General features: G+C 50.3%; 1 protein-coding gene across 2 annotated transcripts in view; it reads right to left on the bottom strand.

Annotated features, from left to right (window-relative positions):
• Window positions 1-10,284: 10,284 nt before the first annotated feature.
• The window catches only part of LOC133339642 (myelin protein zero-like protein 3), a 40,297-nt gene continuing 24,229 nt past the window's right edge, over window positions 10,285-26,352 (bottom strand). The window contains exons 1-5 of one of the 2 annotated variants that reach the window (XM_061547795.1): window positions 24,262-24,389; window positions 22,845-22,978; window positions 17,963-18,126; window positions 15,159-15,342; window positions 10,285-11,878 (exon numbers count right to left, since the gene is read on the bottom strand). In XM_061547795.1, the coding sequence (XP_061403779.1) occupies window positions 11,658-11,878; window positions 15,159-15,342; window positions 17,963-18,126; window positions 22,845-22,890 (615 nt within the window). In that variant the 5' untranslated portion in view covers window positions 22,891-22,978; window positions 24,262-24,389 and the 3' untranslated portion in view covers window positions 10,285-11,657. Of the gene's footprint in view, window positions 11,879-15,158; window positions 15,343-17,962; window positions 18,127-22,844; window positions 22,979-24,261; window positions 24,390-26,352 lie in introns of those variants that run through there. The other variant, XM_061547796.1, reaches the window with a different exon arrangement.

The following is a 26,352-nucleotide window of genomic DNA, read 5'->3' as shown; positions in this document are numbered from 1 at the left end:
GTTACCACCACCACCACCATCCCCACAACCACCACCACCACAGCCAACCCCATCACCGCCACCACCACCACAACCTCCACCACCACCACCACCAGAAACACGACCACCACCACAACTACCACAGCCATCTCCACTACCACCACAACCTCCACCACCACCACCACAGCCAACCCATCACTGCCGCCACCACAACCTCCATCACCACCACCGCCACGACCACCACCACAACCACCACCACCACAACCACCATCACAACGACCACCATCACCGACTCCCCGGGTGGCTGGGTAAGATGTAACCCGATACGTGATGATATCTGCAGGTGACGAGGCCATGCGGGCCACGCGATCACAACAACACGACCCGTGAGCAATAACGAAAGTTCGGAAAAATGAAGTTGATGGTTTAATAGTAATAGGTTTTTACCTTTTAAACTGGTACAAAAACTGACACCTATATACAAGGCATCATGTTTGCAATAACCACAACACAAGCAGTCAAAATGCAAACAAAAAGAAACAACTCTGATGATGATAATGATATGCACTGTCCTTGAAGTTGATTGGTCCACACCCGAGACAGCTTTCCTTAGAGCCTAGTCTCCATTGGTGTTGGACCAGATGACGCCAAAAGGCGTACAACTCAAAGACAGCGCACTATCAGAGTATTGAGAGCTCGGGGTAAACATTTACACTATGAGACATCTCCTTTACCAGTGGCAAAATATAGTAGTAGGTTTTTACCCTTTCAACTGGTACAAACATTGCAAACATGATGCCTTGTTTAAAGGTGTCAGTTTTTGTACCAGTTTAAAGGGTAAAAACCTACTACTATATTTTGCCACTGGTAAAAGAGATGTCTCATAATGTTGATGGTTTAACTTTAGCTCGTGAAAAATACATTTTTTGTCGTGAGCTATTCAACCGCATTCGTGATTGAGACGAGCTTAAAAGCAATTTCGCAAATCCCCATCTCGAATATCGGCAAATGTTACCGTGGTAAAAGTGCTGAGGGATCACGTTGCTTGCCGCGTGCGCGTGTGACAACTTCAACGAGATCGCACACGAGAGGGTTGTCAAATGTTGCCATTCGAGACTCAATTTGCCGTGAGTTCTGAGATCGCTGCGGGGATTCTGAGCGCACCCTCTAACAGACTGCAGGGGCTGTTAGCGAGCACCTATTAAGGTAGACACAGACAAAGGTCCCCCGTGTAGCCTCTAACAGACTGCAGGGGCTGTTAGCGAGCACCTATTAAGGTAGACACAGACAAAGGTCCCCCGTGTAGCCTCTAACAGACTGCAGGGGCTGTTAGCGAGCACCTATTAAGGTAGACACAGACAAAGGTCCCCCGTGTAGCCTCTAACAGACTGCAGGGGCAAGTGTTGTTGGTCGTGACGCCTGCTGCTGTATATTTTGGAGTTTACGTGTCTCTCTCTCTCTCTCGCCATCGTCATCTTGAAGTAAATAATTGTTGCGTATTCCTCTGAGTGAGTGTGTCACTCAGAGTCGTGCCGAGCTGCACGGGACATCAACGACAGATTTCCGCGTATTTCCCCCAAACAGCTGCAGCAACATCACCCCCCACCTGTTCCCGCCTCGCACAGCATCATCATCTTCCTGCTGATGCTGCTGCTGATGATGCTGATGCTGCTGATGCTGCTGCTGATACTGCTGCTGATGCTGCTGCTGATACTGCTACTGCCTATCTCTCCGGCTACCCCTATCACTACCCCAATCACTACCCCTATCACTACCACTATCACGACCCTTACCACTACACTTACCACTACCCCTGTCATTACCCCAATCACTACCCCTACCACTACCCAAACTCCTATCACTACCACTACCACAAATCATATCACTGCCCCCATTACTACCCATATCACTAGCCCAATCACTACCCCTATTACTACCCCTACCACTACCCCTATCACTACCCCTGTCACTACCCCTATCACTACCCCTGTCGCTACCCCTATTACTACCCCTGCCACTACCCCTACCACTACCCCTATTACTACCCCTACCACTACCCCTGTCACTACCCCTATTACTACCCCTACCACTACCCCTGTCACTACCCCTGTCCCTACCCTACCACTACCCCTACCACTACCCCTATTACTACCCCTACCACTACCCCTGTCACTACCCCTATCACTACTCCTATTACTACCCCTACACCTACCACGACCCCTACCACTACCCCTGTCACTACTGGTTAGTGCTGGACTAGTTAACCAATCGGCGCTTCGTCTTCACGTGGCTGTGTCGGGTGGTGGAGGGCTTCACGACGCAACATTTCTACTTGACGCGATGGAGCCCTGCAGGGACGACCACGTGACAACAGTCTCCTATCACCTGCACCACCACCACAAAAACACAACAACAACCGCCATTCGCCACTAAGTGGCCGTGACGTCACCACGGCACCCGTGCCAGGCTGGGTGCACGGTGAGGCAACCACGTGAAGTGTTCGAAGGCTCGTTGCTGGCAGGAGGTCACGGGACAGACCCTGCGGGTGCCGTGGGTTGTCTGACTGAGATGACCGGCAGATGCACCACCAGCTGTACCCCCTACTGTGCCAGGCTAGGTACAGGAGGAGGTCACGGGACAGACCCAGCAGGTGCCATAGGTCGACTGAGATGACCGGTAGATGCACCACCAGCTGTACCCCCTACTGTGCCAGGCTAGGTACAGGAGGAGGTCACGGGACAGACCCAGCAGGTGCCATAGGTCGACTGAGATGACCGGTAGATGCACCACCAGCTGTACACCCTACTGTGCCAGGCTAGGTGCAGGTCACGGGACAGACCCAGCAGGTGCCATGGGTCGACTGGGATGAGCGGTAGATGCACCACCATCTGTACCCCCTACTGTGCCAACTCGCTGAGTTTTAGCTGCCCGGCGCTCCGCTCGTTGTTGTGAGCGGAGCTCCTCTGCCCTCCGTTGTTGTTGCTAGAGGGCGACTGCCTCCAACTGCCCAGTGGCAGCAGCAGCGTCCTTCACTCGCACCATCATCACGAAGCTGTCAAACCCGTACGGCTTCGCCCGTGGTCCTGTGCAGGGAAATTCTTGTACAGGTAAATTGAGTCTTGTAGGTCCATACAGCGCACAGCTGTTTCGATACAGGCAACAAACATGATGAGTGTCTATTTGTGTTGTGTTTCTCCCTTGTGATGGGACTTTGTAGGATGAACGTTGAGATTTATACAGGGCACGGGGTGATCAATAAGTGTCTGAATTAGTCTGTAATAAGGTAGGGCACTGATAAGGGGTTGACAGGTACACCATCATCACCACCAGTACCACCACCATCACCATCCCCACCACCACCAGCATCACCATCATCACCACCATCACTACCACCATCATCACCACCATCACCACCATCACTACCACCATCACCACCACCATCATCATCACCACCAGTACTACCACCATCACCACCACCATCATCACCACCATCACCACCATCATCACCACCACCATCATCATCACCACCAGTACTACCACCATCACCACCACCATCATCACCACCACCACCACCAGTACCACCACCATCCCCACCACCACCATCATCACCATCATCACCACCACCATCATCACCGCCATCACCACCATCATCACCACCATCACTACCACCACCATCATCACCACCACCATCACCACCATCACCAACACCACCACCGTCACCACCATCACCACCACCACCGCCATCACCACCATCACCACCACCATCACCACCACCATCATCACCATCATCACCACCATCATCATCACCACCAGTACTACCACCAACACCATACCCACCACCACCATCACCACCACCGCCATCACCACCACCATCATCACCACCATCACCACCACCATCACCACCACCGTCACCACCATCACCACCGTCACCACCATCACCACCACCATCACCACTACCGTCACCACCGTCACCACCATCACCACTACCATCACCACCACCATCATCACCACCATCACCATCACCACCACCACCGTCACCACCATCACCACCATCATCCCCACCATCACCACCGTCACCACCATCACCACCACCATCACCACCACCATCATCACCATCATCCCCACCATCACCACCGTCACCACCATCACCACCACCACCACCATCACCACCACCACCGTCAACAGGAGGCGCTGTGTGTAACTTCTCTATTCCACGTCGCCAGGTGTGTTTCACCTGAAACGCGTTGTTGCCCTTCGAGTCATCTCGAATCGAGGCCTCGCTTTTGTCGTCTCGCTCCGGAAACTTCCCCAATCTCTGTCTCTCGAGGAAGCTTCCGTCCAAGATAAAACTACAGAACAACAAAACTACAGAACAACAAAACTACAGAACAAAACATCGCCCCCCCCCACCCCCACCCCGTGTAGCCTCAAACAGACTGCTGGGGCAAGTGCTGTTAGCGAGTAGCACCTATGAAGGTTGACACAGATAAAATTCCCCCGTGTAGCCTCTAACAGGGTGGTAGGGGCAAGTGCTGTTAGCGAGTAGCAGCACCTATGAAGGTAGACACAGACAAAGGTCCCCCGTGTAGCCTCTAACAGGGCGGTAGGGGCAAGTGCTGTTAGCGAGTAGCAGCACCTATGAAGGTAGACACAGACAAAGGTCCCCCGTGTAGCCTCTAACAGGCGGTAGGGGCAAGTGCTGTTAGCGAGTAGCAGCACCTATGAAGGTAGACACAGACAAAGGTCCCCCGTGTAGCCTCTAACAGGGCGGTAGGGGCAAGTGCTGTTAGTAGCGAGTAGCAGCACCTATGAAGGTAGACACAGGCAAAGGTCACCCGTGTAGCCTCTGACAGACTGTCGGGGCAAGTGCTGTTAGCGAGCAGCACCTATGAAGGTAGACACAGACAAAGGTCCCCCGTGTAGCCTCTAACAGACTGCTGGGGCAAGTGCTGTTAGCGAGTAGCAGCACCTATGAAGGTAGACACAGACAAAGGTCTCCTGTGTAGCCTCTAACAGACTGCTGGGGCAAGTGCTGTTAGCGAGTAGCAGCACCTATGAAGGTAGACACAGACAAAGGTCCCCCGTGTAGCCTCTAACAGACTGCTGGGGCAAGTGCTGTTAGCGAGTAGCAGCACCTATGAAGGTAGACACAAAGGTCCCCCGTGTAGCCTCTAGCAGGCTATAGAGGCAAGTGCTGTTAGTAGCGAGTAGCACGCAGCGCTACCTATGAAGGCTACCGGCACTGTGGCACACACAGAGGGGGTGGGTGGCCAGCACCACGCCCGGCCGCCTTTGTCTCTCCCCCAGTGGCGATGTTCACTACTACACACCGCTACTACACCAGCTACTCATTTGAGGCCGAGTAGACCCAGGGGAGGCCCAGGACCGGTTCAGAGAATCGCCACCGGTGGTGTTGGCCGCGAGCGGGAATCGAACTCGGGTTCGTAGCGCAGCGCTAACCGCTGCACCACCGCTCCCCCCACGTGAACGTCCAACGGGGACCCAACGGCGTTGGTCACGGATCGCCGGTGACGAAGAGGAGAAGCAGGTTCCAGTTCTGGGAGGAGCGCAGGGGTTTTTTGATGTTGTTGTTGTTGCACGTGTGTGTGTCTGTGTGTGTGTCTGTGTGTCAGTGTGTCTGTGTGTCAGTGTGTCTGTGTGTCTGTGTGTGTGTGTCTGTGTCTGTGTGTGTCACTCTGTGTGTGTGTCTGTGTGTGTGTCTGTGTGCGTCTCTCTGTGTGTGTGTCTGTGTGTGTCTGTGTGTGTCTCTGTCTGTGTGTGTCTGTGTGTGTCTCTGTCTGTGTGTGTCTCTATGTCTGTGTCTCTTTGTCTGTGTCTCTGTCTGTGTGTGTATCTCTTTGTTTGTGCCTATGTCAGTGTCTCTTTGTCTGTGTGTCTCTTTGTTGGTGTGTGTGTCTGTATGTGCGTGTGTGTCTCTGTTTCTCTGTGTGTGTGTCTTTGTCTGTGTGTCTTTGTCCGTGTGTCTCTTTGTCTATGTGTCTCTTTGTCTGTCTCTTTGTCTGTGTGTGTGTCTCTTTGTGTGTGTGTGTCTATGTCTGTGTGTTTGTGTCTATGTCTGTGTGTGTCTCTTTGTTTGTGTGTCTCTTTGTGTGTGTCTCTTTGTGTGTGTCTCTTTGTCTGTGTGTGTCTCTTTGTGTGTGTGTGTCTATGTCTGTGTGTTTGTGTCTATGTCTGTGTGTGTGTCTATTTGTTTGTGTGTCTCTTTGTGTGTGTGTCTCTTTGTGTGTGTCTCTTTGTCTGTGTGTGTCTCTTTGTTTGTGTGTCGACCAAATATCGGGAGCGGTGGTGTAGTGGTTAGCTCTACGCTGCGCTACGAACCCGGCGACACGAGTTCGATTCCCGCTCAAGGCCAACACCGGTGACGATTATCTGAACCCGTCCCGTGCCTTCCCTAGGTCGACTCAGCCTCAAATGAGTGGCTGGTGTAGCGGTGTGTGGTTAAACATCGCCACTGGGGGAGACAAAAGCGGCCGGGCGTGGCGCTGGCCACCCACCCCCTCTGTGTGTGCCACAGTGCCGGTAGCCTTCATAGGTGACGCTGCTTCTCGCTACTAACAGCACTTGCCCCTACAGCCTGTTAGAGGTTACACGGGGGATCTTTATCTTTGTGTGTTCGTGTGATGTCCGCTGTTCCACGCGGGTGGCGCCTGCCCAGTTCCCCTGGCCCACCTCGCTCCACCAGAGCCACAGAGCGGCCTCGCGGGATACGGAAAACCATCCTCAACCTCACTGGACTACTCAAACCAACGGAGTGGGTCCATGGACCCCCACACCCACCAGTGGCGGATTATCCTAGCAGCTAAAGTTGCAATACATGATCTTCTTGGTTCTTTCGGTAAATTCACGTAGAATGGAAATAATAAAATAATAAAAATAAAACATAATTCTCACGACGTTTCGGCCACAATGCAAGCAGCCGTCCTCAGGTGAAGAACAGGTCTGTCGAGAAGTCATTCAGACTCTGTCTCTCGACAGACCTGTTCTTCACCTGAGGACGGCTGCTTGCGTTGTGGCCGAAACGTCGTGAGAATTATTTAATGTTTTATTTTTATTATTTTATTATTTCCCTTCTACGTGACTTTACCGAAAGAACCAAGAAGATGAATCCCTGCAGTCACGAAAGCTTTAAATCGAAATTTGCTATAAATGCTATGGGCCCCGCACTTTCAAGGGCCCCGCAATAAACTCTTTCAAACTATCAATTCCGGTTCAGTCATTCTGCACGTGCTCTAATACTATAGTACTACACTGCCTTCAACTTTTATGGACGACTGATTGTTTAAGGTGAGCGATTTGTCGTATTATCTGGTTGTATAGCAAATGTAAAAAAACAATTACTTTACTATGCAAGTAAACAAAAAGATGTCTTTTAATATTTCTGTTTTTTTATTTAGGGCCCTTTAATGACCACATATCAGAGGTCGCAAACGGGTTTTGATTCCTTACCCGTACCCGGCCGCACCAGGGTCGCAAACGGCTACCCGCGGGTAGCCGGGTATCGGGTAGGGTACGGGTATCGGGTACCCGATTGCGACCTCTGCCACATATGCTACATGCCCCGCAATTCGCTTCATCCGGCACCGAAACCTCCCCCACCCGCCCATCCCCTGTCAGTCGGTAAAGTTTGTCACGTAAACAACACGCCGACAAATTGGTGACCACTTCAAACCCGGACCGGTCGTCGTCGTCGTTGTTGTTGTTTCGCTGGAGAGTAAATCCGCAACATTTACAACTCGCGACGCGGCATCGAGCGACGATTTGCCAAGAATTGTGACGCGTTCCGCCCCTCTGCTTCCGGTCTTTAAGGAGAGCACGGTGACGTCATCGCTGTGAGCCAATCAGGTGTAGTGTATGGACGTTTCGATTTAAAGCTTTCGTGACTGCAGGGATTCATCTTCTTGGTTGTTTCGGTAAAGTCACGTAGAAGGGAAATAATAAAATAATAAAAAATAAAACTTTATAATTGTATTATTTTATTATTTCCCTTCTACGTGACTTAAAAGTATTTTATTATTTCCCTTCTACGTGACTTTACCGAAACAACCAAGATGTATGGACGTTTTTTCTTGCTGTGGTTGTCACACCTGATGACGATTGCTTGTGTTGCGGTCGAAACGTCGTGATCTATGAATATTCTACCTACGTTACTTTACCGAAAGAACCAAAGAGAATGGTGGGGGGGGGGGGGGTATTGTAACTATATAACAATTGATTTGTTAATCACAGTTGATTGGCACGTGATGCCTTTACAAGGAATGCATTTGTAAGGTGTAAGACGCGCCTGTCAACCCGTACGGTGTACCCCGTATTCTTGTGCAGGGAAATCGAGTTTTTCAGGTCCATACGGCGCACAGCAGAAGTCGCAACCGGGTACCCGATACCCGTACCCTACCCGATACCCGGCTACCCGTACCCGGCCGGGTACGGGTACCCGTTTGCGATCCTGGTGCGGCCGGGTACGGGTAGACCGTGAGTCACTGGTGAGTCACCGTTTGTCACTCATTTCCCAACGTCTTGTCTCTTCTCACAATTCAAGTTCCTAGAATCAACCCACCCGCGCCTGCAACATGGCTTCATCCCAGAGGTCGCAATCAGGTACCCGATACCCGTACCCTACCCGTACCCGGCCGGGTACGGGTAGGGTACGGGTACCCGTTTGCGACCCTGGTGCGGCCGGGTACGGGTAAGGAATCAAAACCCATTTGCGACCTCTGGCGCACAGCCGTTTCAAGACGGGCAGCAAAAATGTGTCTATTTGTGTTTCTCCCTTGTGATGTGACTTTGTAGGATGAACGTTGATATTTACAAGGAGCACGGGGTGATCAATACAGGTCTGAATTGGGCTGTAATAAGGTAGGGCACTGATAAGGGGTTGACAGGTTTGGTATATAAGTGTAGTCTATAGTGAAGTGTATAGTAGTGTAGTGTTTAGTGTAGTTTATAGTAGTGTAGTGTATAGTGACTTTGTAGGATGAACATTCAGAATTATAAGGGCACGGGGTGACCAATAAGGAATGAATTGGGCTGTAAAAAGGTAGGGCACTGATAAGGGGTTGACAGGTATGGTATAAAAGTGTAGTCTATAGTGTAGTGTATAGTGACTTTGTTGGATGAACTTTGAACATTATAAGGGCATGGGGTGACCAATAAGGCCTGAATTGGTCTGTAATAAGGATGGGGCACTGATAAGGGGTTGACAGGTACGGTAATTGTCTACCAATAGATCGTTAATCACAGTTGAATAGCACGAGATGCCCTTACAAGGAATACAATTTTAAGGTGTACGACATTCACACTTAGACGATCCAATCCAAAAACCTTTATTGTGAATAATATCGGTCTCGAAAGCCCGCTCCGTGCTAAACGTTCAGTCAGCTGCGCTCTGCCAACCAACAGGACCGAAAACCAACAAGAAACCTCGATCCTAAACCTTCAATGGTGTCCCCACCCCGAGTAGGAAGTGCCGGTCAAGACAGCATCTGGGCCGTTCTGCTACAAAATCTTCACTCACAAGACCCTCCGATTAAAATGTCCCCCATGGCTGTTTACTTAAGTTACCAAAGAAGAGTCAATTTCGACAAAACAACTTTCATGCCCCTAAGACTGCCCCAAGATCTCTCCCGGTGCACACCGACACAAATTTACAGCCGCCCGTCGCCACTAAGTGACGGCAACGGCACCCGTGCCAGGCCAGGTGCACTTTGTTGTGGGTTCTTCCTGGTGTCAAACCCCCTTCCAATATCACCTCTCTTTCTGTGTGTGCGCACGTGTGTGTGTATACCTGATATATTTTTTGCGTATAATAATAACAAATACGCGAACATTCAGACTGCCGTTCTCTCGAGATCTGTCCAGCAAACTTCGATATTGCACAAGACCCGGTTTAAAGCTTTCGTGACTGCAGGGATTCATCTTCTTGGTTCTTTCGGTAAAGTCACGTAGAAGGGAAATAATAAAATAATAAAAATAAAACATTAGAAAATACAATTCTCACGACGTTTCGGCCACAACGGAAGCAGCCGTCCTCAGGTGAAGACAGACCTGTTCAGTTACACACGTTTCGGCCACAACGCAAGCAGCCGTCCTCAGGTGAAGAACAGGGCTGTCGGAAAAACAGCGTCTGAATGAACACTACCAAGCTTGGCAGCGTATATTTACACTCCTCTTGATATGCAAATGTCTTTGTCAAGGCGCTCTTCCCCCTCCAACCCAGCTTAAATATATGCTGCCAAGCCTGGTGGTGTTCATTCAGACGCTGTCTTTCCGACAGACCTGTTTTTCACCTGAGGACGGCTGCTTGCGTTGTGGCCGAAACTTCGTGAGAATTGTATTTTATTATGTTTCATTTTTATTATTTCCCTTCTACGTGACTTTACCGAAAGAACCAAGAAGATGCACAAGACCCGTACACACGCTCTCTCTCTCGCTCTCGCTCGCAGTTAAACCGTAAACTAGTATTACCGTCCACGTCAATCGAGACAATTTCGAATATATTACCCTGTACCCAAAAAACCCCAAAATATACATGTTTACATGACTTAATTTCCTTAGCAACTCCGCGCACGTGCTGCGTATTAGATTGTAACGGGGGCCACTCCGGCTACGAATGGTGTATATTTATATATATATGGGATTATCAAAGTAAAATGATAGGTTTCATTATTTTAGTTTGATGTATGACGTATCGCTGGTAATTACAACTTGCTTCATCAGGCGACAGCCAGATTTGTGATCTGGATGTCGCCTGATGAAGCAAGTTGTAATTACTGGCGAAATGTCATACCCAGATTGTTAATGTTGTGGCTTGGCTCTCCAACACACCAGTGTGCTGTACTTGTAACGAATTGGCACGTCAAATCTAGATTATGGCACGTTCTGTTTACGTGACAACCCTTACTAGTTGGCTGTATCGGGTGATGCTTTTAACGACACATTTATATATTTACACGATCTAACCAAAAAACCTCTATTATGAATAAAACAGCAATTGTGTTAAGATGTTCAAACACCAAATAGAAACGTTGTGTAAGGAATCATGTTCTGCATTAGCTACACGTATCCGTGATACTGGCAAGGGAGGTCCCATGATGTAGCTGATCAACCCCAGCTATAAATGCTCTGATGGTGGCATTGTCTTTGTGCTGTTCCCCTTTTGGCGTCCTCTGGCCTAACACTAGTTGAGACTAGGCCCTAAAGAAAGCTGTCTCTGGTGTAGACCAATCAGTTTCAAAGACAATGCTTCATCATTTACTACCAGAGCATGCCTGCATGTTCACCGCAAGTATGGTGAATGCAGACGTGATTCCTTGGAAAAGGTTTCTGTTTGGTATTTTATTGCCAAAAAGGGTAAAACCGATTCTTAAAAAAAAAATGGCGTTTTCCAAATAAAGTAGTTCCCTCGGTTGCTGATTGGCCGAGGGCACGGCTTAGCCACGTGACTTTACCAGCGGCTCCAATTGGCCGAAATCGGCGGGGTGACCAATAAGGTCTGAATTGGTCTGTAATAAGGTAGGCCACTGACAAGGGGTTGGCAGGTGTGGTGGTTGTTAGATAAACAACAACCCGGTGATCACCATCCCGTGACCACCACCACCCCCTCTGACACAGCAGGGGAGGGGGGGGGGAGCGTAGGGATGTCGCTCATCCAGCAGCGGAGACTAAGCAGTGCTCGCCGCCGGGGCGAGGACTTGCAGCTCGGTCGATGGTGGCGTTCCGCTCTCGTTGTCCCTGTTCCTCCTCCTCCTCTCCCGCATCTTCTTCGCGATGACAAATCCCACAACGGCGACAGCGATCACCAGCAGAGCCACTGCGGCCAAAATTATGCCCGTGGTGGGCTCGCCGTTACCGTTGTCGTTTTTCCTGCTGGGAGCTTCCACCACTGTGAAGGGAGAGACAGAGAAAGAGGAGGCGTCGCGTTGAGAATGGTGGTGGTGGTGGGAGTAGTGGTGGAGGTGGTGGCGGTGGGGGTGGCGGAGAGTTCACAACCCACACGCACGTGGCACAGACTCAATCAGTGAGGCTGTGTCGAGTGGTGGTGGTGGTGGAGGTGGTGCCGATGATCTGGTAATTGCCGCTCACTCAGAGGAGGAATTGGAGGCGCTGCTGCTGAAACTGGAGCGTTCCGCTAAGAGGCGGGGCCTTACCATCAGCCCCACCAAAACTAAGCACCTGCCTGGGTGTTTTGTACCATCGGACACGCCACCCCCACAACTCCCAATCGGTGATCGGTGATGGACAGTTATGAAAAAAGTGGAGAGTTTCCCATACCTGGGCAGTGTGCTCATGACCGGCTCTGGTTTGATAGCAGAGGTCTCACGCAGAATCGGTCGAGCGGCATTATTTTTTCATCGGTTGCATAACGCTGTGTGGAAGCTACCTGGCCTGTCGCTCCGCACGAAGCTTCAAGTCTTCTCGGCCACAGTCTTTCCCTCCTTTCTCTACACTTGCGAAACGTGGACGCCCCTAATGGAGCATCTTTGCCGATTGGAAGCATTTAGGCTGGCCGGCCTACGATCCATCCTGGGTTTAACCAGGCTGGATTATGTGAGGAGCTCACAAATCATTGAAAGAACTGAGGAAAGTCCCATCGGTGAGCTCCTCCGGCAGGCAAGGCTGCATTGGCTGGGTCATGTAGCCCGCATGCCCAGTCACCGCATGCCTAAACAGCTTTTGTTCGGCAGGAAAGAGGGGTCTAAACGGGCGCGGCACAAGCTAGAGAAGAGATGGAGTGATGTGGTACAGGAGGATGTGGAGCTGAGTGGACTTGTCGATGACTGGTACCAGCGGTGTCAAGGTCGGCCTGTGTGGAGGAGGCTCGTGAAGGACGCTACTGGGCAGTTAGAGGCAGTCGCCCTCCAACAACAACGGAGGGCGGAGGAGCGACGCTCACAACAACGAGCGGAGCGCCGGGTGGCTAAAGCACAGCAAGTTGGCACAGTAGGGGGCACAGGTGGAGCATCAGCCAGTCATCTCAGTTCGTCGACCCGTGGCACCTGGGTCTGCCCCGTCACCTCCTGCCAGCGGGCATTCGACACTTAACGTGGCCTTAAGGTGCACATAGCCTGGCACAAGCGTCGTGGTGACGTCACTGACACTTAGTGGCGAATGGCGGTTGTTGTTGGTGGTTTCACAATCCACTGCCAATCAGTGCTGTCAAAACAGTTGATGCATCTGCCGGTCATCTCAGTCAGTCAACCCACGGCACCCGGATCTGTACCGTGACCTTCATAGGTGCTGCTACTCACAACAAACAGCACTAGCCCCAACAGTCTGTTAGAGGCTACACGGGGAACCATTGTCTGTCTACCTTCATAGGTGCTGCTCGCTAACTGGGGATATTTGTCTTTGTTTTTCAGTGAGGAAGTTACGAGTGGTTGTTCTGTGGGTAGACTTGCACCCACGATAGGAATGTGGAATTTCCACCACCGGCTAATCTGGGCTGTAAACTGTACTTTAATCTATAAACATTTTTTTCTTTTACCCAGGTCAAGGCCTTACTGAGCTGTGCAGCCCTTTGTAAGATAGGCGGCCTGGCTATCGCAAATGATAGCCGCTCAACCAAGTAGCCGATATCTTCATCATCGTCGTCACGCGGACATTTAGCAGCCAAATACCCTGAACGCATGACGTCGACTCTGGAGGACCCGCAGTAAAATCCACACCGCCACGGAGAGAGAGACGCAAACAGTGAAAGCGACGTTGTTGACAGGGTAATTGATCATGAATGGATTGAATGGATGGGGTTTATAAGTGAATAGCTATATAATGAGAATAATTATTATTCTGAAGGTAAATTATGAATGGGTTGAAGGAATGGGGCTAATCAGTTTCAGTTGCATGTATTAGGTACAGCCTTGTGAGCCGTGCGGCTCTTGATTTGAACAAAGAACATCTTAACGTGACTACACGCAACAGAAACATCCAGGAAAAACCAGCAAAATCTTCCAGAACAAAAAGCACCGTATATCAACGCCGTGTGCAAAAATCCCAGTGGGATGCAAGTCAAACAATAACAACAATTTAAATCAAAGTTATCAGGCTAACTCTGCACTTCAACAAACAAACATGGCCAAACCATACACCTTCGAAATCACCAAAATAAAGCTAGATAAACAACGTAACAGTGATCATAGGAACTGTGATTCAAATTTAACAGTAAACGATATACATAACATGTACGACAAAACTTTGCAGCCATAGCTGGCAGCATGAGTCACTCCATAACAGCTGGAGTATCAGCAGGAAAATCTAAATTTTTCAATGCACCTTTAAAGATCAGCACACTATAATCAAAACTCAAGATCATACTTTGCAGCGGACATCCGGAGCGATGCATTTGATTTCAGGCCACTGAATAGCAATGGCAGCTGGGGGTGTACAACTCCTCTAGAGCAGTTTTGAGTGCAGATCTCAGGGGTAGTGATCCAAGTTGCAGTTAATTTGTGATAGCATTCTAGACCCTGGGGGCATCAACAGTATTTGTACGGCAATAAGGAATGTGAAGCTGGTAAATGAGCGAAGACCTTAGGTCACATTTGTTCTTTGAAACAGTGAGGAGATCCAGCAGGTCGTCTGCTGATTTTTTTGTAAGTACATCGTGAATAAATAAGATCTGATGCACAAGTCGTCGATCATTAAGAGATGTTAAGTTTGACCCAATGTCGAGATCGCAGTGGTGGGTCCTGTAAGGGCAGTTCAATGCAAATCTTAAGGCCGAGTGATAAATTGGGTCAAACCTCTTCAGTACACTACTGGGGGCTGATTTATATACGATGTCACAGTAATAAAGTAGAGGAAGTATGGTAGCTTTTATCAATTCCAAACGGAAAATAGGGGGGAAGCAGTGCTTGTGTTGATACAGAAAACCAATTTTTAATTGTGATCTTGAAAATTCAGATTTGAATCAAAGATGACCCCAAGATACTTATATATATTGACTTGCTCTATTTGATAATTATTTAAGGAATGTAATTGTGGAAAAATAACTTCCTGCTTTAGTCCTGGTGAGAAGCATAGCACCTTGGTTTTGGAGGTATTCAGGACTAGTTTAAGAGCAACTAGCTGATGTTGTAGTTTGTTGAAATCACCCTGGAGCTTAGCAATCACGTCAAGTGAATAGCTGTACAATGATAGTATTGAAGGGGGGGGGGTTGTTTTACCTTTCAAAACGACGCTCAGAGTGATGCTCAGGTTGATATCCGAGTAAAAAGTTGCGCACGAGTAATCGCCGGCATCTTCGATTCCCACGGCCGAGATCTTGACGGAGGCGTTGCCCCGGCTCAGATCTCCCACCCACTCGATGTTGGGCAGTCTTGGAGTCGATTTGTCGTGGAAGACGAGGACCTGGATGTGGGTGAAAATTGTGAGCGATCGCGAGCGGGTGTGCTTGTGTGTGTGTGTCCTACACTGTTGGGGGGAGTGGTGGTGTAGTGGTTAGCGCTACGCTGTGCTCTGAACCAGGCGACCTGGGTTCGATTCCGGCTCACGGCCAACACCGGTTACGATTATCTGAACCAGTTCTGGGCTTCCTCCCCTAAGTCGACTCAATCTCAAATGAGTACCTGGTGCGGTGTGTAAACGTCGCCACTGGGGATACAAAGGCAGCCGGTCGTGGTGCTGGCCACCCACCCCCTCGTGTGCTGTGCCAGTCTTCATTGGTACTCACTAACAGCACTTGCCCCAACAGTCTATTAAGGCTATACGGGGGATCTTTGTCTTTATTTTTTGTCCTACACTGTGGTGGATGAGAGCAATGCCATGGAGAGGAGGGCAGTTCCAACATGGGCTCATCGCCTCATGGCGCTTGCAGCCACCACAGCAGCCAAATGGGGCATCTAGATGGATGCAAGGGGCTGGGAACCCTTCCACCTTTAATTCAATTACCACAAAAGCACGGGGAAAATATCGAGTTTGAGACGTGTCCTACACAACTTCATTTGGAGAAGCCAGGAGACTGAATCCTTGCCCTCGGAGTTCCTCCTGAAACAGCAATAAAACACTGCGGGTGGCCACGTGGAATGTTCGAACGCTCGCTGCGGATGAGAGGCTGCCACTCCTCTGTCGAGAACTGGACCGATACCGCCTGGCTCTCTGCGGTATTCAGGAGGTCCGGTGGACCGGCTCTGGATCCAGCCACCATGAGGGGTGTGCAGTCCTTCACTCGGGGCAAGAGACTGCCAAACAACAGGGAGTGGCTCTTCTTCTGAACAAAATAATGAAGGGGGCGTGGGAGCGTGGCGGTGAGGTGTGGGAAGCTGTAAGCCCCAGGCTACCATGGGCTCACCTTCCTATCAACCATTGGCGAGGAGTGGCAGTGGTGGTTACTTATGCCCCCACCGAAGATGAACGACAGTGGAAGGATGCAGACAAGGCCGATGAGTTAGATGCCTTCTATGACCTCCTGTCACAGGTGCTAGCTAAAGTGGCCCCTCGGGATAGAGTCATCCTGTTGGGTGACTTCAATACTCGAGTTGGTCATGATGTTGGCATCTGGTTTAGAGTGATTGAAAGGAATGGGCCAGGTCAGCTCAATAACAACGGTAGGAGGCTGCTAGACTTCTCTGCAGTCCATGGGTTTGTAATTACCAATACGCTGTTCCAGCATCGGTGCATCCACGCAACATCATGGATGCATGCCGAATCAAAGCAAGAATATCTTCTATACAATATAGTGATAAAACAGTGGATGCGGGCCCATGTCCTTGACACCAGGACCTACCATGGAGCTGATCTGCCCACTGACCAACAGCTTGTCATCTGTAAGATACACTTGCCATTCTTCCACTCCGGTGGTGGATGTACATTAAGGACCCAATTCGAACCCACAGTGACATGGTCTCAGCTCGCTGATGAAAGTTGCAAACGAGAATGTCATCATCACTTGCAGCTTGGGTTGGCATCGTCCCCCACTCCTCCGGATATAGAGGGGGAAAGGGTGAGGTTTAGGACTGTGGCTCATGCAACTGCAAAGGCTGCATACGGTCCAGACTAACCCCAACTTGGAAAACATAATGGGGCAAAGTGGGGATGACCCTGCTGAGGCTGCGGTGCCTCAAATATTAGAAAAAGTTATCACCCCCTGTGAGTTGGTGGCTGAAGTGCCATTTGTTGAGGAAGTACAGAAGGTATTAACAATATGGACCACTAGACGAGTTCCGCAGGATGACTGGGTGGTCTTTTTCTTTAAGCAGGGGGACTGCCCAAACTGTAACAAATACAGGGGCATCTCCCTGATAATTTTGCTGGGAAAGGTCCTGGCAAAGATGATTTTATTCAACATCGACTTGCCAGGCATGCTGAGGAGAGGCTTGGGGAGCCCCTATGTGGTTTCAGGCCAGGGCGGCCCTGCACAGATGCCATATCATCTGTCCATCTGCTACAGCAGAGGTGTAGGGAACTCCAACAAGACCTACATCTCTGCTTTAATGACCTATTCAGGGACTCCAAAAGCAACCCAGAGCCCTGGCCTATTGATGGTATCTTAGGCATGGAACAGCTCAATAAAATAGAAAGGTAGGTCTTGTTGGAATTCACCTGATGACGATAACTTGTGTTGCGATCCAAACCTCTGATGTAGCAGACGGACAGAAAAAATGGCGTTTGTGCAGGACTGCCCTGGCCTGAAACCCCTTTGGGGCTATGCAAGCCTCTCCTGAGCATGCCAGGCAAGGCGATGTTGAATAATCCTTGCGAGGACCTTTCTGGCCAGACTGAGGAGGAGGAATATGCCGCTGTAGTTGTTACAATCTGCACGGTCTTAAAGCGGGGAACCACAAGGGCATCCTGCCAATCCTGTGGAACCCGTCCTGTGGTCCAGACAATTGTGACGATGTCACGTAGGGCAGTCTGCAGCACACAGATGCCACCCTCCCTCAGCATGTCGCTTGGGAAATCACTCTCACTCATACACACACGCGCAAGCATGACGCTTGCTTAAAAATATATATTTTAAATATCATCTCACCTGTACGGATGATCCATTAGCTAATTTTCTTTCCCAGCTGACCATCTCGTCGTCAGGGACGGGCTCGTTAAAGAGACACGGAAGGAGCACGTCGGAGCCAACTTCTGTCTTTACGAGGCCCTGAGCCAAGGCGGAGCGACCACAGCTCAGGAAGCAGGAGATCCCTGCAATAGACGCGTGAGAAAAAATAAAACATTAATCACACGGCAACGTGCCGAACAGCCACAGCGCATCGCGTGGTGCAGCGGTAACACTCGCTTAGCCTCGCAGGAAGAAACACCTGGGTTCGATTCCACCACTTTTCTACAGTGAGTGAGTGGAGTTTGTGTGATCTCCCTCTGTTCTACACAGTGAGTGAGTGGAGTTTGTATGATCTCCCTCTGTTCTACAGAGTGAGTGAGTGAGTGGAGTTAGTATGATCTCCCCCTGTACGACAGAGTGAGTGAGTGAGTGGAGTTAGTATGATCTCCCTCTGTACGACAGAGTGAGTGAGTGAGTGGAGTTAGTATGATCTCCCCCTGTACGACAGAGTGAGTGAGTGAGTGGAGTTTGTATGATCTCCCTCTGTTCTACAGAGTGAGTGAGTGAGTGGAGTTAGTATGATCTCCCCCTGTACGACAGAGTGAGTGAGTGGAGTTTGTATGATCTCCCCCTGTACGACAGAGTGAGTGAGTGTAGTTTGTATGATCTCCCTCTGTTCTACAGAGTGAGTGGAGTTTGTATGATCTCCCCCTGTTCTACAGAGTGAGTGAGTGAGTGGAGTTAGTATGATCTCCCCCTGTTCTACAGAATGAGTGAGTGAGTGGAGTTTGTATGATCTCCCGCTGCTCTACAGAAGTTCAACAACAAGAACAAGAACAGCGCACAGTGGCCGTGTGTAACCCACAGACAAGGCCACGCTCAGTACACGGTTGACGCAAAGCTGGTTTAGGGCTCATACTTGGGGTTGATAATACTGGGTGGCTGTGTGTGGGTGGCAGTGCGTGGGTGGCAGTGTGTGGGTGGCTGTGTGTGGATGGCAGTGCGTGGGTGGCTGTGTGTGGGTGGCAGTGCGTGGGTGGCAGTGTGTGGGTGGCAGTGCGTGTGTGGCAGTGCGTGGGTGGCTGTGTGTGGGTGGCAGTGTGTGGGTGGCAGTGCGTGGGTGGCAGTGCGTGGGTGGCAGTGCGTGGGTGGCAGTGCGTGGGTGGCAGTGCGTGGGTGGTTGTGGTTATTGGGTGGGTATTTTCGGGGATTTCCCCACGACAGTCAAGAATCATCTGCACAGCGCACGCGATGCAGCAGCATCAGCAATATAATCTTGTGTCCATACTGCAGGAGGAATACGATGAGCTATGATAATCAATGGGTCTCCGTGGGTCTCTATGGGTCTCTATGAGTCTCTGATTCGCTATGGGGGTCTCTATGGGTCTATATGGGTCTCTGAGTGTCTATGGGGGTCTCTATTGGTCTCTTTGAGTCTCAATAGGTCATTATTGGTCTCTATGGGTATCTAAGTCTCTATGGGTCTCTATGGGTCTTAATACGTCATTGTTGGTCTATATTGTTCTCTGATTATCTATGGGTCTCTATGAGTCTCTGAGTCTCTATGGCTCTCCGAATCAGAATATTGTATTCATACAGCAGGAGGAATCCGATGAGCTATTAAGCTTTTCTCCCACAGATGCACAGTAGGGGCACGCGGTATACCGCGTTCTTATAAGAACGTGACATCAACAAACTCAATAGCAGTGCAAAGTACAAAACAGATCAACACAAATCACCCAGACGCACGCACAGGCGCACCGCTGAACCACCCCCCATCCTACCAGGCAAAGCCCCACTGAGCTATTAACTTGCTTCTCACAAGCGAACACGGCCACCACAAACTGATTGCAACTCAACAAAAGTTTCCCCAAATCATCATTAGACCTCCTTTGCCAGTACCAGAATTTAATAATAGGGCTGATCCCCTTTTTTCTGGCAACAAAACTATTATATTTTGGTACTGGTGTAGTGAGTTCCAGGGAGACTGACGACGGAGTCGAGGCACACTCTTTTATTCCACTCAAGGGCAGTAACAACACTTGAAGGGGTAACGGCCCCTTCACCCGTACTAGATGGGAAACCACCCCTAGCACTAATTCCCCTGTCCTGTTCCCAGTCCTCCTCTAATAGTGCTACGGGAGGCTGTCTGATCCGGCCCTGGTAAGCACGGATCCCGGCACCAGCTAAGCCGGCCTTGCTCTTACAAGAGCAGAGGTCCAGAAGCTCTTGGGGCCGCGCCGCTGGCTTGCCCAGCTCGGCCCTGACGAGGGCAGCGAGACAGGGGAGTCCCAGGGCCTATTCTGCCGGTCTTCAGACTTCACTGGTCAGCTTCTTCTAAAACTGGCCCCGAGCTCTCTGGCTCCCCGCCTTTTATAGGGATCCCGTCGGAGGGGCGGGGTTATGGGGGATCACAGAGCCCCCATGGCCCCCCAGTGGTTAACGAATGCGGACGTGGGTGTAGACACCCGTGTGTGGGTGCAGACACCCTTGTGTTTCCCGTCCGCCTTTTCTCCCCGTAATAACCCCTACACTGGCAAAGGAGGTCTAATGATGTAGATGCTCACCCCCAGTCCTCATTACTTTGATAGTGCAGCTGTCTTTGAGCTGTACGCCTTTTGGCGTCCTCTGGTCGAGCACCAACTGAGACGAGGCTCCAAAGAAAGCCGTCCCTTGGTGTGGACCAATCAGTTTCAAGGACAATGCCAATGTATTGTCATAGTGTCTTTTTTGTTTGCATTTTGACTGCAAGTATTGTGGTTAATACAGACATGAATCCTCGTAAAAAGGTTTCAGTTTTGTTGCCAGAAAAAAGGGAAATAACCCCTATTATTGCCCCAAATCATTTGGACATTGATAGCAGCAGCAGCATCAACAAACATGTCAACCCCTTATCAGTGCCCTACCTTAACACAGACCAATTCAGACCTTTATCGGTCACCCCGTGCCCCTTGTAAATATCAAAGTTCATCCTACAAAGTCCCATCGCGAGACAGAAACGCAAACAAATAGACACTAATCAGTTCAACACGGAGGCTTTCACGACCAATATCATCCAAAACAGAGGGTTTTTTTGGGTTAGATCGCGTAAATCTATAAATGTGTCGTTAAAACCCGCCAACACCTCTATTATAGACAAACAATTTTGTAAACTCAATTTCCCTGTTCAAGATAAACGGATGGGTTGACAGTTATGGCTCACACGAGGGGGTGGGTGGCCAGCACCACGCCCGACCGCCTTTGTCTCCCCCAGTGGCGATGTTCACTACTACACACCGCTACACCAGGTACTCATTTGAGGCTGAGTCGAACTAGGGAAGGCCCAGAACTAGTTCAGATAATCGTCACCGGTGTTGGCCGTAAGCGGGAATCGATCTCGGGTCGCCAGGTTCGTAGCGCAGCGTATCGCTAACCACTACACTACTGCTCCCTACACAGACGTAGACACACAGACGTAGACACACAGACACACAGACACACACTCACAGACACACACTCACAGACACACACTCACAGACACACACACAATTCACGCGTGGGGTTTCCCACTCCGTGATTGTTTTGTTACAAACCAGTTACAAGAGTCAATTTTTCTGTTCCTTAAAGTTGTCATTGTTCTGTGGACGTGTGATTGTGTGTTTACGTGTGTGTGTGGGGGGAGTGGTGGGTGTAGTGGTTAGCGCTACGCTGCGTTACGAACCCGGCGGCCCGAGTTCGATTCCCGCTCACGGCCAACAACACCGCCAGTGACGATTATCTGAACCGGTCCTGGGCCTCCCCTTGGTCGACTCAGCCTCAAATGAGTAGCTGGTGTAGTAGCGGTGTGTAGTAGTGAACATCGCCACTGGGGGAGAGACAAAGGCGGCCGGTGCTGGCCACCCACCCCTTCGTGTGCTGTTCTGGCCTTCATAGGTGCTACTCGCTAACAGCACTTGCCCCAAATAGTCTGCTACAGGCTATACGGGGGATCTTTGTCTTTGTACGTGTACGTGTGTTTATGTGCGTGTGTGTGTTTACGGCCGCCTTTGTCTCCCCAGTGGCGATGTTTTACGCACCGCACCAGCTACTCATTTGAGGCTGAGTCGACCTAGGGGAGGCCCAGGACTGGTTCAGATAATCGTCACCAGTGGTATTGGCCATGAGCGGGAATCGAACTCGGGTGGCCGGGTTCGTAGCGCAGCGCTAACCACTACATTACCGCTCCCCCAACACTACATTCACACGCATACTCACACGCACATACTCGCACACATACTCACTCGCACACACATACTCACACATACATACTCACAAATACATACCCACTCACACATAGATGCATCACCACCTGTACCACCTAATGTGCCAACTTGCTGTTTTTTATCCACCCGGCGCTCCGCTCGTTGTTGTGAGCGTCGCTACTCTGCCCTCCTTTATTGCTGGAGGGCAACTGCCTCTAACTGCCCAGTAGTCTCAAGGTGCACCTAGCCTGGCACTACCAAGCAGCGTCCTTTACGAACCTCCTCCTCCACAGAGGCCGGTCTTGACACCGATGGTACCAGTCATCGGCAAGTCCACTCAGCTCCACATCCTCCTGTACCACATCACTCCATCTCTTCTCTAGCCCGTTCCACTCGCTCGCTCACCCACCCACTCATTCACCCACTCATTCACCCACTCACCCACTCACTCACCCACTCACTCACCCACTCACCCACCCACTCACCCACTCACTCACTCACCCACTCACCCACTCACCCACTCACCCACTCATTCACCCACTCACCCACTCACCCACTCATTCACCCACTCACCCACTCACCCACTCACCCACTCATTCACCCACTCACCCACCCACCCACTCACCCACCCACTCACTCACCCAGGAACATCGCTGCGGCGGTGCCATGCCGGTTGATCCTGGCCATCTTCCGCCTCTTCTCTCGCTGTGAGAGCCCCCAGAACTCTGCGCAGAGATCCGAGATGAGTGGCAGCTTCTTGTCTTGGTCTCTGTCTCTGTCAGAACGAGGAAAGAGACGCTGCAAGGTGACACAGACGCCTGCTTTGTGCTTCCAGTGTTCAGGGTTCTGCTCGAGGCGCGGCTCCGGCTGGAGCACGCCATGTACCACACACATCAAAGTTCAAAGTTCAAGTATTAGGTATAGCCCTGTGAGCCATTCGGCTCTTGAATCGGGTGCAACCGCAACAAACAAAAAACAAAAACATGAACAAGAAAACATCTTAAAGTGACTATGTGCAAACAGAAAATCCAAGAAAAGACAGCAAAATATTGCAGAAAAATCACTGTACACCAACGCTGTGCAAATATCTCAGTGGGATGCAAGTCAAACAACACCAACCACAAGACAACTTAGATTAAGGCCATCAGTCTAACTCTGCACTACAACAAACAAACATGGCCAAACCAAAACACTTTTCGAAAATCACCTAAATAAAGCCATAAAAGCAATGAAACAGTGATCATAGGAACTGTGACCGAATTTTCATGTCGGTGATGTGCAGCGTGTCTTCTTCCAACGCTGGGGGGCCGGACAAGCCCCCCTCTGTAGCAGCGTGGACGGCACCCTCGTGGTGTTCACCTTCTGAAGCGCTCGCTCGTCACCGTGGCGTGCGCGGTGACCACCACCACCACGTGACTTCGCTTTTGTGTTGTGCGTGGCGCATTGAGCGCCACAGCGCGTGGATTTTGTGGTGTTTGTTTATTTGCCTGCGGGTGACTTTGTGTGTTTCGTATCGGAATCGCCTCCAGTGCTTTTGCAATAAAATTTGTTTAAAAATCTCTCTGTCTCTCTCTCCGTCTGTGTCTCTCTGTGTGAGTATCTCTGTGTGTCTGAGTGTGTATCTGTGTGTATCTGTGTGTGTATATGTGTATCTCTGTTTATCTGTGTATCGGTGTGAGTATCTGTGTGTGTGTATCTCTATGTGTGTATCTGTGTGTATGTATCTGCGTGTATCTGAGTATCTCTGTGTGTGTATCTGTGTGTCTGAGTATCTGTGTGTGTGTATCTGTGTACCTGTGTGTGTATCTCTGTGTGTGTATCTGTGTGTGTCTGAGTATCTGTGTGTACCTGTGTGTGTATCTCTGTGTCTATGTATCTCTGTATGTGAGTAGATGTGTGTATCTGAGTATCAGTGTGTGTCTCTGTGTATCTGTGTGTGTATCTGTGTAAGTATCTGTGTGTATCTGCGTGAGTAGATGTGTGTATTTGTATGTATCTGTGTGTATCTGAGTATCTGTGTGTGTATGTATCTGAGTATCTGTGTGTGTATCTCCTCACCTCGTGCAGTGCTGGAGTGGCCTCTGCTTTCGTCTCGAGTGCAGCTCCACCACCTGCTGCTGCTGTGAGAAGACACGGAAGCAGCCCCTCCAGATGTAGCGAGTCTGGGTTCAATCCCCCCTCCCTCCCTACCTCGTTCCGTCCCTCCTCAGTGAACCGGAGCACGTCATTGCTGGGTAGGTGCGGAAGGAAGTGGGGTCTTTGTCTGTGTGTAGCAGCAACAACAACAACAACAGCCAGGCAGGTGTAGTGGGGGTGGGGTCTGTGTCTGTGTGGAGCAGTAACAGCAACAGCCAGGCAGGTGTAGTGGTGAGTGGATGGAGTCTGTGTCTGTGTGTATCAACAGCAACTACATCAAGGGTGGTGTAGTGGAGTCTGTGTCTGTGTGTAACAACAACAACAACCACCACAAGGCAGGTGTAGAGGGGGGTGGAGTCTGTGTCTAACAACAACAACAACCACCACAAGGCAGGTGTAGTTGTGGGTGGAGTCTGTGTCTGCAACAGCAGCAGCAACAACAACAGCTCACGGCCATTAAAATGGCGGCATCGCCGTCGTATGTTGCGCGTTTTTCTCAACAACTTTGCCCAGGGAGGGAGGGGGGGGGCGATGGGGAGGGGGAGGTTCGTCGCTGCCCATCGTTAATCCGCGTGGCACGTTCCAGCTGCCCGCCGTCGACGGAGCGACGACGACGTCACAGTCGAGGCTGTCGCGGCCCAATGGGAGGACGACGATGACGACGATGACGACAGGAAACGTTTCCAATGGCCGCCAGAATCAGAATCAGAAAGGGTTTTATTCGCCATGAAAGTTCGCACAGACAAGGAATTTACTTTGGCGGGAAGGTGCATACATTCAACATATAGGGATCTTAAATCTTAAATAAGTGGTTTACAAGTCTAACTATACTAAAGGTACAAAGTCTAACTAATACTACGGAGCTAAAGTATGTCAAAATTGAATAAAATAAAATCTAAATGTACAGTGGCTATAATATACAATCTATAATTACAAAAATGCAAATAGGGTAACATAGTGCATATATGGCAGGGTGTCATTGTGCAGATATTGTGTTAAAGTCAGTTTGAGCGTTAAAGTCAGTAGGGGCAGCCCTACGAGGGGGGCCCACAGCGAGCGAGGCTCCTCCTAAGGCCCCCCTCGTGTCGTCTTTGTTGTTGTTAGCGGCGTTGGGGCGCGATCCTCAAGAGGCGAGGACCTTTCACTGGCGCGGTCGCAAGGGGCGAGAAGAAGAAAAGGAGGGAGTAGGAGGAGGAAGAGGACACGGGCCCCTTCACTGCTTCATGACCAATTAACTTTTCACGTTTGTTTCCGGTATCGAAAGGATTGGGGAGGGAGAGGGGGTTACCCACCAACCCACGTGATCGGCATCAATTCTAGATTAAAAGTGTTCGTGACTGCAAGGGCCCATACTCTTTGGTTGTTTCGTTGTACTGGTGACAATGACAATAAACGATCTATCTATCTATCTAAAGTCACGTAGGTAAAAAAAAAACTTGATACAGTCATGTTGCTGTGACGGTGCCACCTGAAGACGGAAGCTTGTGTTTGTGATTTAATTTATTTGTATTTTATTTTTTACCTACGTGACTTTACCAAAAAAACCAAAGAGTGTGTGATCGGCATCGCCATTGAGACGGTCCGTGCTCCACCGGATGGGACAAGACGGAGCCCCCCACTGAGCACCCAGGCAGGCGGCAAGCAGCCCGGACTCAGTCGGTGTTGCGAAGTAGCAGGGCGCCCCAGGGGCTCGGGAGATGTTTACTACCTCGCCTGGTACACAGGAGGTCGTGGGTTCGATCCCGACCCTGACGACGCCTACTGCTGTCTATTTGGAGTCTGTGTTTCTCTCATCGTCATCATCACGGTGGCAAAGAGATGTTGACTACCTCGCCTGGTGTACAGGAGGTCGTGGGTTCAATCCCGACCCTGACGTCGCCTACTGCTGTCTATTTTGGAGTCTGTGTTTCTATCATCATCATGGTGGCTAAGAGATATTGACTACCTCGCCTGGTACACAGGAGGTCGTGGGTTCGATCCCGACCTTGACGACGCCTGCTGCTGCCTATTTGG

This window comes from Lethenteron reissneri, unplaced genomic scaffold (genome assembly GCF_015708825.2).
Source record: "Lethenteron reissneri isolate LAM-NWPU_2019-01 unplaced genomic scaffold, ASM1570882v1 scaffold_1938, whole genome shotgun sequence".
Taxonomy (NCBI): domain Eukaryota; kingdom Metazoa; phylum Chordata; class Hyperoartia; order Petromyzontiformes; family Petromyzontidae; genus Lethenteron; species Lethenteron reissneri.
This window is presented reverse-complemented; position numbering and strand designations above follow the sequence as displayed.